The 15,662-nt window shown below is 43.4% G+C and overlaps 1 protein-coding gene across 1 annotated transcript in view; it reads left to right on the top strand.

Moving 5' to 3' along the window:
• Nucleotides 1-15,662, top strand: part of nid1a (nidogen 1a) — an 87,934-nt gene that overhangs the window by 15,697 nt on the left and 56,575 nt on the right. The window contains exons 2-7 of the mRNA XM_055935314.1: nt 11,543-11,758; nt 11,955-12,047; nt 12,229-12,458; nt 14,187-14,506; nt 15,028-15,168; nt 15,602-15,662. The exon at nt 15,602-15,662 is cut by the window's right edge and continues 191 nt beyond it. Of these exons, the coding sequence (XP_055791289.1) occupies nt 11,543-11,758; nt 11,955-12,047; nt 12,229-12,458; nt 14,187-14,506; nt 15,028-15,168; nt 15,602-15,662 (1,061 nt within the window). The remainder of the gene's footprint in view (nt 1-11,542; nt 11,759-11,954; nt 12,048-12,228; nt 12,459-14,186; nt 14,507-15,027; nt 15,169-15,601) is intronic.

Raw genomic sequence — 15,662 nt, 5'->3', positions numbered from 1 at the left:
GCTGTAGAACAGAACCCTGGGAGAATAAAGAGATGTAGAACAGAACCCTGGGAGAATAAAGAGATGTAGAACAGAACCCTGGGAGAATAAAGATATGTAGAACAGAACCCTGGGAGAATAAAGAGATGTAGAACAGAACCCTGGTAGAATAAAGAGATGTAGAGCAGAACCCTGGGAGAATAAAGAGATGTAGAACAGAACCCTGGGAGAATAAAGAGCTGTAGAACAGAACCCTGGGAGAATAAAGAGATGTAGACAGAACCCTGGGAGAATAAAGAGATGTAGAACAGAACCTTGGTAGAATAATGAGATGTAGAACAGAACCCTGGGAGAATAAAGAGATGTAGAGCAGAACCCTGGGAGAATAAAGAGATGTAGAACAGAACCCTGGGAGAATAAAGAGCTGTAGAACAGAACCCTGGGAGAATAAAGAGATGTAGAACAGAACCTTGGGAGAATAAATAGCAGAACCCTGGGAGAATAAAGAGATGTAGAACAGAACCCTGGGAGAATAAAGAGATGTAGAACAGAACCGTTGGAGAATAAAGAGATGTAGAACAGAACCCTGGGAGAATAAAGAGATGTAGAACAGAACCCTGGGAGAATAAAGAGATGTAGAACCGAACCCTGGGAGAATAAAGAGATGTAGAACAGAATCCTATGAGAATAAAGAGATGTAGAACAGAACCCTGGGAGAATAAATAGATGTAGAACAGAACCCTGGGAGAATAAAGAGCTGTAGAACAGAACCCTGGGAGAATCAAGAGATGTAGAACAGAACCATGGGAGAAATAAGAGATGTAGACAGAACCCTGGGAGAATAAAAAGCTCTAGAACAGAACCCTGGGAGAATTAAGAGATGTAGAACAGAACCCTGGGAAAATAAAGAGCTGTAGAACAGAACCCTGGGAGAATAAAGAGCTATAGAACAGAACCCTGGGAGAATAAAGAGCTGTAGAACAGAACCTTGGTAGAATAATGAGATGTAGAACAGAACCCTGGGAGAATAAAGAGATGTAGAACAGAACCCTGGGAGAATAAAGGGCTGTAGAACAGAACCCTGGGAGAATAAAGAGCTGTAGAACAGAACCCTGGGAGAATAAAAAGATGTAGAACAGAACCCTGGGAGAATAAAGAGCTGTAGAACAGAACCCTGGGAGAATAAAGAGATGTAGAATAGAACCCTAGGAGAATAAAGAGCTGTAGAACAGAACCCTGGGAGAATAAAGAGATGTAGAACAGAACCCTGGGAGAATAAAGAGATGTAGAACAGAACCCTGGGAGAATAAAGAGATGTAGTACAGAACCCTGGGAGAATAAAGAGATGTAGAGCAGAACCCTGGGAGATTAAAGAGCAGAACCCTGGGAGAATAAAGAGATGTAGAACAGAACCCTGGGAGAATAAAGAGATGTAGAACAGAACCCTGGGAGAATAAAGAACTGTAGAACAGAACCCTGGGATAATAAAGAGATGTAGAACAGAACCCTGGGAGAATAAAGAGATGTAGAACAGAACCCTGGGAGAATAAAGAGATGTAGAACAGAACCCTGGGAGAATAAAGAGCTGTAGAACAGAACCGTGGGAGAATAAAGAGATGTAGAGCAGAACCCTGGGAGAATAAAGAGATGTAGAACAGAACCCTGGGAGAATAAAGAGATGTAGAACAGAACCCTGGGAGAATAAAGAGCTGTAGAACAGAACCCTGGGAGAAATAAGAGATGTAGACAGAACCATGGGAGAATAAAAAGCTCTAGAACAGAACCCTGGGAGAAGAAAGAGCTGTAGAACAGAACCTTGGTAGAATAATGAGATGTAGAACAGAACCCTGGGAGAATAAAGAGATGTAGAACAGAACCCTGGGAGAATAAAGAGCTGTAGAACAGAACCCTGGGAGAATAAAGAGCTGTAGAACAGAGCCCTGGGAGAATAAAAAGATGTAGAACAGAACCCTGGGAGAATAAAGAGCTGTAGAACAGAACCCTGGGAGAAATAAGAGATGTAGACAGAACCCTGGGAGAATAAAAAGCTCTAGAACAGAACCCTGGGAGAAGAAAGAGCTGTAGAACAGAACCTTGGTAGAATAATGAGATGTAGAACAGAACCCTGGGAGAATAAAGAGATGTAGAACAGAACCCTGGGAGAATAAAGAGCTGTAGAACAGAACCCTGGGAGAATAAAGAGCTGTAGAACAGAGCCCTGGGAGAATAAAAAGATGTAGAACAGAACCCTGGGAGAATAAAGAGCTGTAGAACAGAACCCTGGGAGAATAAAGAGATGTAGAACAGAACCCTGGGAAAATAAAGAGCTGTAGAACAGAACCCTGGGAGAATAAAGAGCTATAGAACAGAACCCTGGGAGAATAAAGAGCTGTAGAACAGAACCTTGGTAGAATAATGAGATGTAGAACATAACCCTGGGAGAATAAAGAGATGTAGAACAGAACCCTGGGAGAATAAAGAGCTGTAGAACAGAACCCTGGGAGAATAAAGAGCTGTAGAACAGAACCCTGGGAGAATAAAAAGATGTAGAACAGAACCCTGGGAGAATAAAGAGCTGTAGAACAGAACCCTGGGAGAATAAAGAGATGTAGAACAGAACCCTGGGAGAATAAAGAGATGTAGAACAGAACCCTGGGAGAATAAAGATATGTAGAACAGAACCCTGGGAGAATAAAGAGATGTAGAACAGAACCCTGGGAGAATAAAGAGATGTAGAGCAGAACCCTGGGAGAATAAAGAGATGTAGAACAGAACCCTGGGAGAATAAAGAGCTGTAGAACAGAACCCTGGGAGAATAAAGAGATGTAGACAGAACCCTGGGAGAATAAAGAGATGTAGAACAGAACCTTGGTAGAATAATGAGATGTAGAACAGAACCCTGGGAGAATAAAGAGACGTAGAGCAGAACCCTGGGAGAATAAAGAGATGTAGAACAGAACCCTGGGAGAATAAAGAGCTGTAGAACAGAACCCTGGGAGAATAAAGAGCTGTAGAACAGAACCTTGGTAGAATAATGAGATGTAGAACAGAACCCTGGTAGAATAATGAGATGTAGAACAGAACCCTGGGAGAATAAAGAGCTGTAGAACAGAACCCTGGGAGAATAAAGAGCTGTAGAACAGAACCCTGGGAGAATAAAAAGATGTAGAACAGAACCCTGGGAGAATAAAGAGCTGTAGAACAGAACCCTGGGAGAATAAAGAGATGTAGAACAGAACCCTGGGAGAATAAAGAGATGTAGAACAGAACCCTGGGAGAATAAAGATATGTAGAACAGAACCCTGGGAGAATAAAGAGATGTAGAACAGAACCCTGGGAGAATAAAGAGATGTAGAGCAGAACCCTGGGAGAATAAAGAGATGTAGAACAGAACCCTGGGAGAATAAAGAGCTGTAGAACAGAACCCTGGGAGAATAAAGAGATGTAGACAGAACCCTGGGAGAATAAAGAGATGTAGAACAGAACCTTGGTAGAATAATGAGATGTAGAACAGAACCCTGGGAGAATAAAGAGATGTAGAGCAGAACCCTGGGAGAATAAAGAGCTGTAGAACAGAACCCTGGGAGAATAAAGAGCTGTAGAACAGAACCCTGGGAGAATAAAGAGATGTAGAACAGAACCTTGGGAGAATAAATAGCAGAACCCTGGGAGAATAAAGAGATGTAGAACAGAACCCTGGGAGAATAAAGAGATGTAGAACAGAACTGTTGGAGAATAAAGAGATGTAGAACAGAACCCTGGGAGAATAAAGAGATGTAGAACAGAACCCTGGGAGAATAAAGAGATGTAGAACCGAACCCTGGGAGAATAAAGAGATGTAGAACAGAATCCTATGAGAATAAAGAGATGTAGACAGAACCCTGGGAGAATAAATAGATGTAGAACAGAACCCTGGGAGAATAAAGAGCTGTAGAACAGAACCCTGGGAGAATCAAGAGATGTAGAACAGAACCATGGGAGAAATAAGAGATGTAGACAGAACCCTGGGAGAATAAAAAGCTCTAGAACAGAACCCTGGGAGAATTAAGAGATGTAGAACAGAACCCTGGGAAAATAAAGAGCTGTAGAACAGAACCCTGGGAGAATAAAGAGCTATAGAACAGAACCCTGGGAGAATAAAGAGCTGTAGAACAGAACCTTGGTAGAATAATGAGATGTAGAACAGAACCCTGGGAGAATAAAGAGATGTAGAACAGAACCCTGGGAGAATAAAGGGCTGTAGAACAGAACCCTGGGAGAATAAAGAGCTGTAGAACAGAACCCTGGGAGAATAAAAAGATGTAGAACAGAACCCTGGGAGAATAAAGAGCTGTAGAACAGAACCCTGGGAGAATAAAGAGATGTAGAATAGAACCCTAGGAGAATAAAGAGATTTAGAACAGAACCCTGGGAGAATAAAGAGATGTAGAACAGAACCCTGGGAGAATAAAGAGATGTAGAACAGAACCCTGGGAGAATAAAGAGATGTAGTACAGAACCCTGGGAGAATAAAGAGATGTAGAGCAGAACCCTGGGAGATTAAAGAGCAGAACCCTGGGAGAATAAAGAGATGTAGAACAGAACCCTGGGAGAATAAAGAACTGTAGAACAGAACCCTGGGATAATAAAGAGATGTAGAACAGAACCCTGGGAGAATAAAGAGATGTAGAACAGAACCCTGGGAGAATAAAGAGATGTAGAACAGAACCCTGGGAGAATAAAGAGCTGTAGAACAGAACCGTGGGAGAATAAAGAGATGTAGAGCAGAACCCTGGGAGAATAAAGAGATGTAGAACAGAACCCTGGGAGAATAAAGAGCTGTAGAACAGAACCCTGGGAGAATAAAGAGATGTAGAACAGAACCTTGGGAGAATAAAGAGATGTAGAACAGAACCCTGGGAGAATAAAGAGCTGTAGAGCAGAACCCTGGGAGAATAAAGAGATGTAGAACAGAACCCTGGGAGAATAAAGAGCTGTAGAACAGAACCCTGGGAGAATAAAGAGATGTAGAACAGAACCTTGGGAGAATAAATAGCAGAACCCTGGGAGAATAAAGAGATGTAGAACAGAACCCTGGGAGAATAAAGAGATGTAGAACAGAACCGTTGGAGAATAAAGAGATGTAGAACAGAACCCTGGGAGAATAAAGAGATGTAGAACAGAACCCTGGGAGAATAAAGAGATGTAGAACCGAACCCTGGGAGAATAAAGAGATGTAGAACAGAATCCTATGAGAATAAAGAGATGTAGAACAGAACCCTGGGAGAATAAATAGATGTAGAACAGAACCCTGGGAGAATAAAGAGCTGTAGAACAGAACCCTGGGAGAATCAAGAGATGTAGAACAGAACCATGGGAGAAATAAGAGATGTAGACAGAACCCTGGGAGAATAAAAAGCTCTAGAACAGAACCCTGGGAGAATTAAGAGATGTAGAACAGAACCCTGGGAAAATAAAGAGCTGTAGAACAGAACCCTGGGAGAATAAAGAGCTATAGAACAGAACCCTGGGAGAATAAAGAGCTGTAGAACAGAACCTTGGTAGAATAATGAGATGTAGAACAGAACCCTGGGAGAATAAAGAGATGTAGAACAGAACCCTGGGAGAATAAAGGGCTGTAGAACAGAACCCTGGGAGAATAAAGAGCTGTAGAACAGAACCCTGGGAGAATAAAAAGATGTAGAACAGAACCCTGGGAGAATAAAGAGCTGTAGAACAGAACCCTGGGAGAATAAAGAGATGTAGAATAGAACCCTAGGAGAATAAAGAGATTTAGAACAGAACCCTGGGAGAATAAAGAGATGTAGAACAGAACCCTGGGAGAATAAAGAGATGTAGAACAGAACCCTGGGAGAATAAAGAGATGTAGTACAGAACCCTGGGAGAATAAAGAGATGTAGAGCAGAACCCTGGGAGATTAAAGAGCAGAACCCTGGGAGAATAAAGAGATGTAGAACAGAACCCTGGGAGAATAAAGAGATGTAGAACAGAACCCTGGGAGAATAAAGAACTGTAGAACAGAACCCTGGGATAATAAAGAGATGTAGAACAGAACCCTGGGAGAATAAAGAGATGTAGAACAGAACCCTGGGAGAATAAAGAGATGTAGAACAGAACCCTGGGAGAATAAAGAGCTGTAGAACAGAACCGTGGGAGAATAAAGAGATGTAGAGCAGAACCCTGGGAGAATAAAGAGATGTAGAACAGAACCCTGGGAGAATAAAGAGATGTAGAACAGAACCCTGGGAGAATAAAGAGCTGTAGAACAGAACCCTGGGAGAAATAAGAGATGTAGACAGAACCCTGGGAGAATAAAAAGCTCTAGAACAGAACCCTGGGAGAAGAAAGAGCTGTAGAACAGAACCTTGGTAGAATAATGAGATGTAGAACAGAACCCTGGGAGAATAAAGAGATGTAGAACAGAACCCTGGGAGAATAAAGAGCTGTAGAACAGAACCCTGGGAGAATAAAGAGCTGTAGAACAGAGCCCTGGGAGAATAAAAAGATGTAGAACAGAACCCTGGGAGAATAAAGAGCTGTAGAACAGAACCCTGGGAGAATAAAGAGATGTAGAACAGAACCCTGGGAAAATAAAGAGCTGTAGAACAGAACCCTGGGAGAATAAAGAGCTATAGAACAGAACCCTGGGAGAATAAAGAGCTGTAGAACAGAACCTTGGTAGAATAATGAGATGTAGAACAGAACCCTGGGAGAATAAAGAGATGTAGAACAGAACCCTGGGAGAATAAAGAGCTGTAGAACAGAACCCTGGGAGAATAAAGAGCTGTAGAACAGAACCCTGGGAGAATAAAAAGATGTAGAACAGAACCCTGGGAGAATAAAGAGCTGTAGAACAGAACCCTGGGAGAATAAAGAGATGTAGAACAGAACCCTGGGAGAATAAAGAGATGTAGAACAGAACCCTGGGAGAATAAAGATATGTAGAACAGAACCCTGGGAGAATAAAGAGATGTAGAGCAGAACCCTGGGAGAATAAAGAGATGTAGAGCAGAACCCTGGGAGAATAAAGAGATGTAGAACAGAACCCTGGGAGAATAAAGAGCTGTAGAACAGAACCCTGGGAGAATAAAGAGATGTAGACAGAACCCTGGGAGAATAAAGAGATGTAGAACAGAACCTTGGTAGAATAATGAGATGTAGAACAGAACCCTGGGAGAATAAAGAGACGTAGAGCAGAACCCTGGGAGAATAAAGAGATGTAGAACAGAACCCTGGGAGAATAAAGAGCTGTAGAACAGAACCCTGGGAGAATAAAGAGATGTAGAACAGAACCCTGGGAGAATAAAGAGCAGAACCCTGGGAGAATAAAGAGATGTAGAACAGAACCCTGGGAGAATAAAGAGATGTAGAACAGAACCGTGGGAGAATAAAGAGATGCAGAACAGAACCCTGGGAGAATAAAGAGATGTAGAACAGAACCCTGGGAGAATAAAGAGATGTAGAACAGAACCCTGGGAGAATAAAGAGATGTAGAACAGAATCCTATGAGAATAAAGAGATGTAGAACAGAACCCTGGGAGAATAAATAGATGTAGAACAGAACCCTGGGAGAATAAAGAGCTGTAGAACAGAACCCTGGGAGAATAAAGAGATGTAGAACAGAACCATGGGAGAAATAAGAGATGTAGAACAGAACCCTGGGAGAATAAAGAGCTGTAGAACAGAACCCTGGGAGAATAAAGAGCAGAACCCTGGGAGAATAAAGAGATGTAGAACAGAACCCTGGGAGAATAAAGAGATGTAGAACAGAACCCTGGGAGAATAAAGAGATGTAGAACAGAACCCTGGGAGAATAAAGGGATGTAGAACAGAACCCTGGGAGAATAAAGAGATGTAGAGCAGAACCCTGGGAGAATAAAGAGATGTAGAACAGAACCCTGGGAGAATAAAGAGCTGTAGAACAGAACCCTGGGAGAATAAAGAGATGTAGACAGAACCCTGGGAGAATAAAGAGATGTAGAACAGAACCCTGGGAGAATAAAGAGATGTAGAACAGAACCCTGTGAGAATAAAGAGATGTAGAGCAGAACCCTGGGAGAATAAAGAGATGTAGAACAGAACCCTGGGAGAATAAAGAGATGTAGAACAGAACCCTGGGAGAATAAAGAGATGTAGAACAGAACCCTGGGAGAATAAAGAGCTGTAGAACAGAACCCTGGGAGAAATAAGAGATGTAGACAGAACCCTGGGAGAATAAAGAGCTCTAGAACAGAACCCTGGGAGAATAAAGAGATGTAGAACAGAACCCTGGGAGAATAAAGAGATGTAGAACAGAACCCTGGGAGAATAAAGAGATGTAGAACAGAACCCTGGGAGAATAAAGATATGTAGAACAGAACCCTGGGAGAATAAAGAGATGTAGAACATAACCCTTGGAGAATAAAGAGCTGTAGAACAGAACCCTGGGAGAAGAAAGAGCTGTAGAACAGAACCCTGGGAGAATAAAGAACAGAACCCTGGGAGAATAAAGAGATGTAGAACAGAACCCTGGGAGAATAAAGAGCTGTAGAACAGAACCCTAGGAGAATAAAGAACAGAACCCTGGGAGGATAAAGAGCTTTAGAACAGAACCCTGGGAGAATAAAGAGATGTAGAACCGAACCCTGGGAGAATAAAGAGCTGTAGAACAGAACCCTGGGAGAATAAAGAACAGAACCCTGGGAGAATGAAGAGCTGTAGAACAGAACCCTGGGAGAATAAAGAGATGTAGAACAGAACCCTGGGAGAATAAAGAGATGTAGAACAGAACCCTGGGAGAATAAAGAGCTGTAGAACAGAACCCTTGGAGAATAAAGAGATGTTGAACAGAACCCTGGGAGAATAAAGAGCTGTAGAACAGAACCCTGGGAGAATAAAGAGATGTAGAACAGAACCCTGGGAGAATAAATAGCTGTAGAACAGAACCCTGGGAGAATAAAGAGCTGTAGAACAGAACCCTGGGAGAATAAAAAGATGTAGAACAGAACCCTGGGAGAATAAAGAGCTGTAGAACAGAACCCTGGGAGAATAAAGAGATGTAGAACAGAACCCTGGGAGAATAAAGAGATGTAGAACAGAACCCTGGGAGAATAAAGAGATGTAGAACAGAACCCTGGGAGAATAAAGAGATGTAGAGCAGAACCCTGGGAGAATAAAGAGATGTAGAACAGAACCCTGGGAGAATAAAGAGATGTAGAACAGAACCCTGGGAGAATAAAGATATGTAGAACAGAACCCTGGGAGAATAAAGAGATATAGAACAGAACCCTGGGAGAATAAAGAGCTGTAGAACAGAACCCTGGGAGAATAAAGAGCTGTAGAACAGAACCCTGGGAGAATAAAGAACATAACCCTGGGAGAATAAAGAGATGTAGAACAGAACCCTGGGAGAATAAAGAGCTGTAGAACAGAACCCTGGGAGAATAAAGAACAGAACCCTGGGAGGATAAAGAGCTGTAGAACAGAACCCTGGGAGAATAAAGAGATGTAGAACAGAACCCTGGGAGAATAAAGAGCTGTAGAACAGAACCCTGGGAGAATAAAGAGCAGAACCCTGGGAGAATAAAGAGCTGTAGAACAGAACCCTGGGAGAATAAAGAGATGTAGAACAGAACCCTAGGAGAATAAAGAGCAGAACCCTTGGAGAAGAAAGAGCTGTAGAACAGAACCCTGGGAGATAAAGAGCTGTTTGTTTATGCAGTACAATAGAGGAGCGTTGAGCCAAATGTTATTCTGCATGCTGCCTTTGAGCTCAGTCAATTAACCAGCCTGCTAGAGCACCAGCCAAACTGCTGCACATACACAGCAGGAAGTAGGACCATGAACACATGAAACTAAAGCATCTCAATAGATTGATATCATTAGAGACGTGTGAATGATTACTGGGTCATTCAGGTGAATATCAGAGGCCTTAACCCCTAAGTGTCTAAACCTTGGAGGGGGGTCAAAAGGTCATACTATGGATCATTTAGCTATATGATTTGGAATTGTATGACCCCTGTAATAAAGCTAAATAAAGCTTTATTTATTTTAAAATTACTTGATGAAATTAAATTTGCCCTTACTGCTATTAGCTCATAGAAATGCATTAAATAACACATTCATACATTGCAAAACAGATAAAATACATTTAAAAAAAATAGTTAAATAGGCCAAATTATTATTCTTAAGCCTTGATGAAGAATCAGGACTATAGGCTAATAAAGACAATGAAACTGTCTGTTTTACAAACAGTAATGGGGGGGGGGGGGGGGGGGGGGGCATTCATAGTCTGACATGGGGGGGCATTCATAGTATGACATGGGGGGGGGCATTCATAGTATGACATGGGGGGGGCATTCATAGTATGACATGGGGGGGCATTCATAGTCTGACATGGGGGGCATTCATAGTCTGACATGGGGGGGCATTGATAGTCTGACATGGGGGGGGCATTCATAGTATGACATGGGGGGGGGGGCATTGATAGTCTGACATGGGGGGGCATTCATAGTCTGACATGGGGGGGCATTCATAGTCTGACATGGGGGGGCATTCATAGTCTGACATGGGGGGGCATTCATAGTCTGACATGGGGGGCATTGATAGTCTGACATGGGGGGGGCATTCATAGTATGACATGGGGGGGGGGCATTCATAGTCTGACATGGGGGGGCATTCATAGTCTGACATGGGGGGGGGGCATTCATAGTCTGACATGGGGGGGCATTCATATTCTGACATGGGGGGGGCATTCATAGTATGACATGGGGGGCATTCATAGTCTGACATGGGGGGGCATTCATAGTATGACATGGGGGGGGGGCATTCATAGTCTGACATGGGGGGGCATTCATAGTCTGACATGGGGGGGGGGGCATTCATAGTCGGCTGTTATTCTCTATGTCCTGATACAGATCCTGTCTGACTATGTGGACTGTTAGTCTTAATGTCCTGATGCAGATCCTTTCTGACTATGTGGACTGTTAGTCTTAATGTCCTGATGCAGATCCTGTCTGACTATGTGGACTGTTAGTCTCTATGTCCTGATACAGATCCTGTCTGACTATGTGGACTGTTAGTCTCTATGTCCTGATACAGATTCTGTCTGACTATGTGGACTGTTAGTCTCTATGTCCTGATACAGACCCTGTCTGACTATGTGGACTGTTAGTCTCTATGTCCTGATGCAGATCCTGTCTGACTATGTGGACTGTTAGTCTCTATGTCCTGATACAGACCCTGTCTGACTATGTGGACTGTTAGTCTCTATGTCCTGATACAGATCCTGTCTGACTATGTGGACTGTTAGTCTCTATGTCCTGATACAGATCCTGTCTGACTATGTGGGCTGTTAGTCTCTATGTCCTGATACAGATCCTGTCTGACTATGTGGGCTGTTAGTCTCTATGTCCTGATACAGATCCTGTCTGACTATGTGGACTGTTAGTCTCTATGTCCTGATGCAGATCCTGTCTGACTATGTGGACTGTTAGTCTCTATGTCCTGATGCAGATCCTGTCTGACTATGTCAGCCAACCCGTGTTGTTGCTGATTGACAGTATGTGTTTGTTTTCCATTTCAGATCAACACCAATGGGTTCGTTGCCATGGCAGAGCCCAGTGCTGAGTCCACATACCTTGGTAAGATGCCCGCCGGGTTTGGCATGATCGCGGCCCTGCACGGCGACCTGGATACTGGTGACGGCGTGGGTAAGGTGTTCTACCGTCAGGACTCCAGCCCAGCCACCCTGCGACAGGCTGCAGAGCAGATCAACAGGGCTTTTCCAGAGGACGATGAGGTGAGAGAGAGAATGTACAGAGAGAGAGAGAGAGAACATATGTTTTACTTTTACCAAGACATTGTACAACTGGCAATAAGCTGAATTGCGAGTACAATTTACATTGTAAAAATATTTCACTAAAACACTAAAGAAAATACATACTGTTAGTCTAGGCGCTGAATGAATTAAAGTAGCTGTTACTTGTTTTTATTAGGTGGAGCCGGAACACACGGTGGTCGTCACCTGGGTAGATGTGGCTTCCAGTCAACACCATGACCACAGCAGAGGAGACGGACTGGAGAAACAGGTGACATCAGAATTACCAGTCAATCAATCAATCAAGTTGATGTATTAATGTGGAAAGAGAGGTTACAAAATGCTTTAGAGTAGCCCGACCTGGACCTCAGAGAGCAAGCAGAAGCAGTTGAGTGACATTCTTGTGTCTGAATCTTAACAATGTAACCGTGTTGTAACCTCTCTTTCAACAGAGGAATAGCTTCCAGCTGGTGATAGCGTCAGCTGAGACCACCTCCTATGCCATCCTGCTCTACCCTAGGAAGGGGATGCAGTTTGCCTCCACAGCTGTAGGAGGCAGTAGTCAGGCCATGCAGGCGGGCTTCAGTCAAGGGCTGGTTAACTACCTGGTGTTCAGCACCCGACAGGGACCGTACTACCGCATCACCACCGAGAGGGAGACCTCTGTCAGGGCGCTAGCAGAGTAAGTACTGGACTTTTGATTTTTTTAAATACCAGGGAAGACGTATTGAGCCCCAATTTGTCGCCTTACAACCTGGAATTAAAAGTGATTTTTGGGGGGTTTGTATCATTTGATTTACCCAACATGCCTATCACTTTGAAGATGCAACATTTTTTTATTGTGAAACAAACAAAAAATTCACCTGATCAACAGTCAGGGCAATAGCATACATCGTAGTATCATCTGCATATAGATAAACATTTAAAAGATTGGACCAATACTGTCTATATAAATAGTGAATAGAACAGGTCCCAACATCGACCCCTGTGGTACACCTTTATCTACTTCTAGAAAATCAGACTTAACCCCATCAATCACGATGGCCTGAGTTTTGTCACTAAGATCATCATGAAACCATGCGCAGGCGTCAGAGCTCAGGCCTATCGAGGACAACTTATTCAATAAAATAACATGATCAACAGTATCAAAAGCTTTTGACAGGTCCACAAACAAAGCAGCACATTTCACTGTGGTGTCTAAAGCATTGACAAGATCATTAACTACTGAAGTGTTTACTGTAATAGTGATGTCCAGGACTAAACCCTGATTGGATGTCCAGACCTAAACCCTGATTGGATGTCCAGGACTAAACTCTGATTGGATGTCCAGACCTAAACCCTGATTGGATGTCCAGGACTAAACCCTGATTGGATGTCGAGACCTAAACCCTGATTGGATTTCCAGGACTAAACCCTGATTGGATGTCCAGGACTAAACCCTGATTGGATGTCCAGGACTAAACCCTGATTGGATGTCCAGGACTAAACCCTGATTGGATGTCCAGACCTAAACCCTGATTGGTTGTCCAGACCTAAACCCTGATTGGATGCCCAGACCTAAACCCTGATTGGATGTCCAGGACTAAACCCTGATTGGATGTCCAGGACTAAACCCTGATTGGATTCCCAGGCCTAAGCCCTGATTGGATGTCCAGTACTAAACCCTGATTGGTTTACATTCTAAATACATTTCTCAGATAGAAAAGAGAAAAGTTGTACATTTACCAATGATTCTAGAATCTTAGCTAGACAAGGAAGCCTTGAAATGGGGCAATAATGATGAGGATCACTACTATCCCCCCTTATGGAGCGGCAGCACAAGAGATGATTTCATACTTTCTGAATATTTCCTAATAACAATGTTAAATAAAAATGGTGGGTTATTGAGCCAACAACTTAACACAAGGCTCTTGCAGAGTAAGTTGTGATACTTTGTCACTGAATAACCAAGGTATTCCGGTCCTAGATCTGTTTGTGCTGTCTTGCCAACTCTTGTGGTCCTCTGTCAGCTGTTGGCAAGACAGCACAAACAGATATGGGACCAGGCTATAATCTTTTGTAGCTAGACTTTTTAATTAAAAAAAAATGTTTAAACTTTATTTAACTAGGCAAGTCAGTTAAGAACGAAGTCTTATTTTCAATGAGGCCTAGGAACAGTGGGTTAACTGACTTGTTCAGGGGCAGAACGACAGATTTTTACCTTACTCAGGGATTTGATCTTGCAACCTTCCGGTTACTAGTCCAACACTCTAACCACTAGGCTACCTGCCTCCCCACTTTGTTCCACCAATGTCTGTGAGGGAGGTCATGTTTGGTTTCCCACAGAAGTACAGAGATAATACTGCAGGATCAGGCAATTCCTTTTGGCAGTTCCTCTAGTGATCACTCCTCCTGCTTTGTCTATCTCCAGGGAGACCAACTCAGGTAAGCGAGGCGTGTGGGTGTACGAGATTGGGACTTCTCCTTACTTCACCAGCGTGGCCCCAGGAGAGGTGACAGACCTGCCCCCAGACACAGGCCTGGAGTCAAGGGTGTCGGGGGAGGCTACCTCAAAGAGGTATCCTGGAGGAGGGCAACAGGTGACGTATTCTCCCTACGAACCGGAGGAGGAGGTGTACCGCAAGGAGCAGCCTCACCAGGGACCTCACCACGGGGGCCAGTTCACAGTCCACACGGTCCAGTACCAGCCTCAGGTGGTGGTAGTAGATGATGGAGACATCAACGTGGATGGTGGGTTCACATTGTATGGTAGCATGGGAAAAATAACTTTGTTTTGAATTTTAAATTCTATAACTACTTTTTGAATTTTTGAACTTTGTTTAAAATATTATAACTACTTTATTCTAGATTATTATTATTTTTGAATTCTAAAGCTTTGTTTGAAATGCAAGAACATTGCGACCAGGTCCTTCTGATGTTTGACCCTTACCATGACCTGACCAGGTCCTTCTGATGTTTGATGCGCTAACCTTACCATGACCCGACCAGGTCCTTCTGATGTTTGACCCTTACCGTGACCCGACCAGGTCCTTCTGATGTTTGATGTGCTAACCTTACCATGACCCGACTAGGTCTTTCTGATGTTTGATGTGCTAACCTTACCATGACCCGACTAGGTCTTTCTGATGTTTGATGCGCTAACCTTATCATGACCCGACCAGGTCCTTCTGATGTTTGACCCTTATCATGACCCGACCAGGTCCTTCTGATGTCTGATGCGCTAACCTTACTGTCATCTTCTCCTCTTACAGTGTTCTCCTACAACTCTGAGACATGTGCCAACAACAGAAACAAGTGTTCCACCTTCGCCGACTGTAAAGATTACGCCAGCGGTTACTGTTGTCACTGCCGGCCTGGCTACTACGGCAACGGAATACAGTGTGTGTCAGAGGGTAAGTCCCCAATTTTCCTCAACTCCATAGCTACTTATTTTTCCTACTTTTTGAACCAAAACTAAATTATCACTCAGCAAATGATCAATAGGAATATCTATCAGGTGTGCCAACGATCATGATTGTGATCTTGTAAGTCCCTCTGGAGATAGAGGGTCGGCTAAATGGCTGACATGTGAGCGGAAAACTGTTGCTGTGGTTCTTTGAGATGTGGCAACTCATTGCTAGCTCGTCAGTTAAAAGTTAACTAGCCAGTCATTTCAGATAACGTTAGCTAGCTACAAAAATGATAAAGTTGACTTCTGTCTATCAGACAACCGCGTACACAGAGCGACTCTTCACAGATTTGTTGCTGTTTTGTCTATCAGGGAAGCCACAGTGAATTCGTAACATCTGTGACAATAGACAGTAATCTTCTTCTTCGTTTTATCAGGTAAGCCCCAGAGGATGAACGGCAAGGTGAACGGCAGGGTGTACGTGGGCAACTCTCCGTC

The sequence above is a fragment of the Salvelinus fontinalis genome, chromosome 1, assembly GCF_029448725.1.
Source record: "Salvelinus fontinalis isolate EN_2023a chromosome 1, ASM2944872v1, whole genome shotgun sequence".
NCBI classification, from domain to species: Eukaryota; Metazoa; Chordata; class Actinopteri; order Salmoniformes; family Salmonidae; genus Salvelinus; species Salvelinus fontinalis.
This window is presented reverse-complemented; position numbering and strand designations above follow the sequence as displayed.